This window comes from Medicago truncatula, chromosome 4, assembly GCF_003473485.1.
Source record: "Medicago truncatula cultivar Jemalong A17 chromosome 4, MtrunA17r5.0-ANR, whole genome shotgun sequence".
In the NCBI taxonomy this organism is placed as follows: Eukaryota; Viridiplantae; Streptophyta; class Magnoliopsida; order Fabales; family Fabaceae; genus Medicago; species Medicago truncatula.
The window spans coordinates 53,627,064-53,630,058 of record NC_053045.1 but is presented as its reverse complement, the minus strand read 5'-3'; the positions used below and the strand labels follow the sequence as shown (position 1 = coordinate 53,630,058).

The 2,995-nt window shown below is 31.4% G+C and overlaps 1 protein-coding gene across 2 annotated transcripts; it reads right to left on the bottom strand.

The window, feature by feature from the left end:
* Nucleotides 1-396: 396 nt before the first annotated feature.
* Nucleotides 397-2,155, bottom strand: LOC25493897 (transcription factor TCP17). 2 transcript variants are annotated; one of them, XM_024781847.2, is made up of 2 exons: nt 1,901-2,155; nt 397-1,599 (listed from the first exon to the last, which is right to left on the bottom strand). In XM_024781847.2, exon 2 carries the CDS (start codon nt 1,597-1,599, stop codon nt 646-648), a length of 954 nt encoding a protein of 317 aa, XP_024637615.1. In that variant the 5' UTR covers nt 1,901-2,155; the 3' UTR covers nt 397-645. The 2 variants fall into 2 exon arrangements, with proteins under 2 accessions (XP_024637615.1, XP_013458007.2); XM_013602553.3 differs by having other exon boundaries at nt 397-1,587; nt 1,901-2,152.
* Nucleotides 2,156-2,995: the final 840 nt, after the last annotated feature.

Sequence of the window (2,995 nt, the reverse complement as noted above, 5' to 3'; positions counted from 1 at the left end):
ACACATTTCAAACATTCAGGAATTTCTAATTTTAAACTTCTATCAAGCAACTAACCGTTAAGCTCTCAACTATCAATGGAGACGTAAAATAGAGATAGAAAAAATAGCTGGTCTCTAACTTTGTTCTTGATCATTAACAGTTTGCACAGCTATAAATAGATTTTAAGTATTTTTTTTTTATTATAATTTTCTGTAGTTAAATTATTATTTTTAATAGTAATATTACATGCAATGGCCAACATGATGACAATGAAATTATAACTGTTAATTAGGAGGTTGTAAAAAATATTCATATACCATGCTAAATAAAATGTAAAAAGAACAGTATATTTATTTAGTTTTGCATATGTATAATCAAATGGATACAAGATCATGAGCATATATATGGATTTTAGATTGATTTATTCTACCTCGTACCTGTTATAGTTTTTTGTCAACAAGGTATCTATAGCTGCAGCCACAAAGGGAAATTATAGTATAATTCAACACAAATTATTCTATATGTATAGCATTGCCATACTTACACATATACTAGTTTGAGAAATATAAATTAGAAGCACTGTTTCTCGTCCTATATATGCATAAGGCATAGAATGGAGCATCAAAGAACAACAAAAGTACTACCATAACTACCCATTTCTGGTGTTATATATTATGATCTGAATCAAGAAGCTTGGAACTAAACAGTGTTGGATGGCGTCTAAAAGGCGAATTTATTGGAAGATGAATAGTTGGAATGAAAGAACCATTACTTGAGGAGTTCAAGATCTGAACATGGTTGGATTGTCTTTGAATATCACTACTTTCCATTGATGGAGCATTAAGAGTACTAGTAAAAAGTGATGGCAATGGCATAACAGAAGGACAAAAAAGTAACTGTGAATTACCAGATGAATTAGGTACTGTCAAATTTGAAGATGATGATGAAAATTGCATACCACTGCCACTAGTACTTATTTGATAAGAAGGAAATAAATTACCATGATGGCTTCCAAATTGTGATAAAGATAGAGTGCTTGAAGGATCCAAGTTATATGGAAAAGGAAAACCATTTGATGAATTATTAGTATTATAATAATTACCCTTTTCTGAACTTTCAGCTTCTTTACCTTTGGTTTGATTCATACCATAAAAACCACCTCCAAGAGAAAAACAAGTACTACCTGCTGGTTGCTGAAATAGGGTTTGTTGTTGAGTGAAACTTTGAGGAATATCAAGTGGTGGTAATTTATCAATATCAGATTGAGTTGCTTCAATTAACCATTCAACAACTTTACTAGGTTGACTTAAACCAAGTCTATCTTGAAGATCATATAGCTGAATTGCTGTTGGTACAGACAACCTAATCCTACGGTCTCTTAATCCTCTAATTGTGCAAACTTTGCTGTGTCTGTCTTTTCCTCCTAAAGAACGTGACACTCTCACTATTCTTGGATTTCTTAATGATGTCCATTGTCTTGATGTAGCTATTGCTTTGTTGGAGAATTTCTCTGATTCCATTCTTCCATGTTCACCTTCTTGTTTTGTTGCTTCTTTGTTATAATCTTTTCTTGAACTTTCTATCATCATCAACCTAATTGTTTTCTCCTGCATGCACATCTTACAAACTGTTAGTTCAGAAACTTCAGATTACCAGGATCCATAAATTCATAAAATAGCCAAAAACATGTGCTAGAAAAAACATTATTATTAACTTTTTGTGTTGTTTACAATATAGAAATTGATTTTCCTAATTTTACTGGACAATACAAATTATGCATATATATGTTCCTACAAAATTATGGTAAGAAAATTGTATTCATAGAATTGATAGTTATGATGAAATCAAATCTAAACCAAATAGGGCTTGACAGAAAGTATTTGAAGCATGATATGGATTACGGAGGACAAGACAACTTACTTGAGAGAGAAAAATCTGGATGCTATATATATATGTGTGTGTGTGTGTGCAAGTACTGTTCTATTATAAGCTCTTCACCTCATCACCATAGCCATAAAGAGAAGAAATGGAAGAGAAGCACAGAAGTAGCTAGAAACAGTACGAACAACTCTTTCCAAAATGAACAATTTAATGTTAATTAGGTCAGTAGATGACCTCTGCAACCTTTTTCTGCAAAGGAATAATTTTGCATTAATTAAGGGAAAAAATATAAATAAATAAAAGGTTCCCTAAAAAAAAAATTACTATGACCAGATCATGTGGCATCCTGCATAAGTGGCACGTCAAACAAATTTGCGCTATTTACCTTTGTGATTTCTTAATACATAATCACCAGCTTAATTAATGACTACTAACTAGATTAGATGCTATAGATTTTTTATTTGTAATATTTGTATGAGTATGGTAAGCACATTTTTAAGGATCTCAAATTTAAAAAAGATTTATTGAAAAAGTTAAATAATTTAATTTTCAATGCACACATTAAATATCAAAATCACTATAAAAATTTATTGTTCAAGATTTTTTTTTTAGGGGTATTGTTCAAGATTGTTAAAGAGTGTCCTTTGAACACTAGTTAACATTTCCTTATTTCTATTACAGAATTTTCATCTTGGAGGTTATAGAAAAAATTAAATATATGTTCTCATGTTAGTCATTCAAATGTAACCTAATAAGTTTGTAAAATTAAGATAGGAAAATCAAATGTAAACTAATTCCATAAGTTTTTCAGATTTTGGATTAACGGGCTTGGTGGTTGGTAACATTAGTCATTGACCTGCTGATGTGTGGGTGTGGGATCTTAGGTTGAGGAAATGGTTGCTCATTTGGGAGCAGGACATGTTGGACACAATACATATATGGTCATCATTTTGAATGGGGATCCCTGATTCCCATGTTGAGGATTTCTAATTGTGGAAGCTCGGTGTACTCGATGCTCTTGACATCACCTCAAGTTGGGGGAAATAATCATTCAGATAATGATATTCAAATTTTAGCCAAGGTTTGAAAAGTTGAACCTCTCTAAATTGTCTTATCATGGAAGTTACTTTAGGA

Coding starts and splice junctions, on each gene's coding strand:
- LOC25493897 (XM_024781847.2), bottom strand. CDS start 1,599: ATGTGCATGCAGGAGAAAACAATTAGGTTGATGATGATAGAAAGTTCA.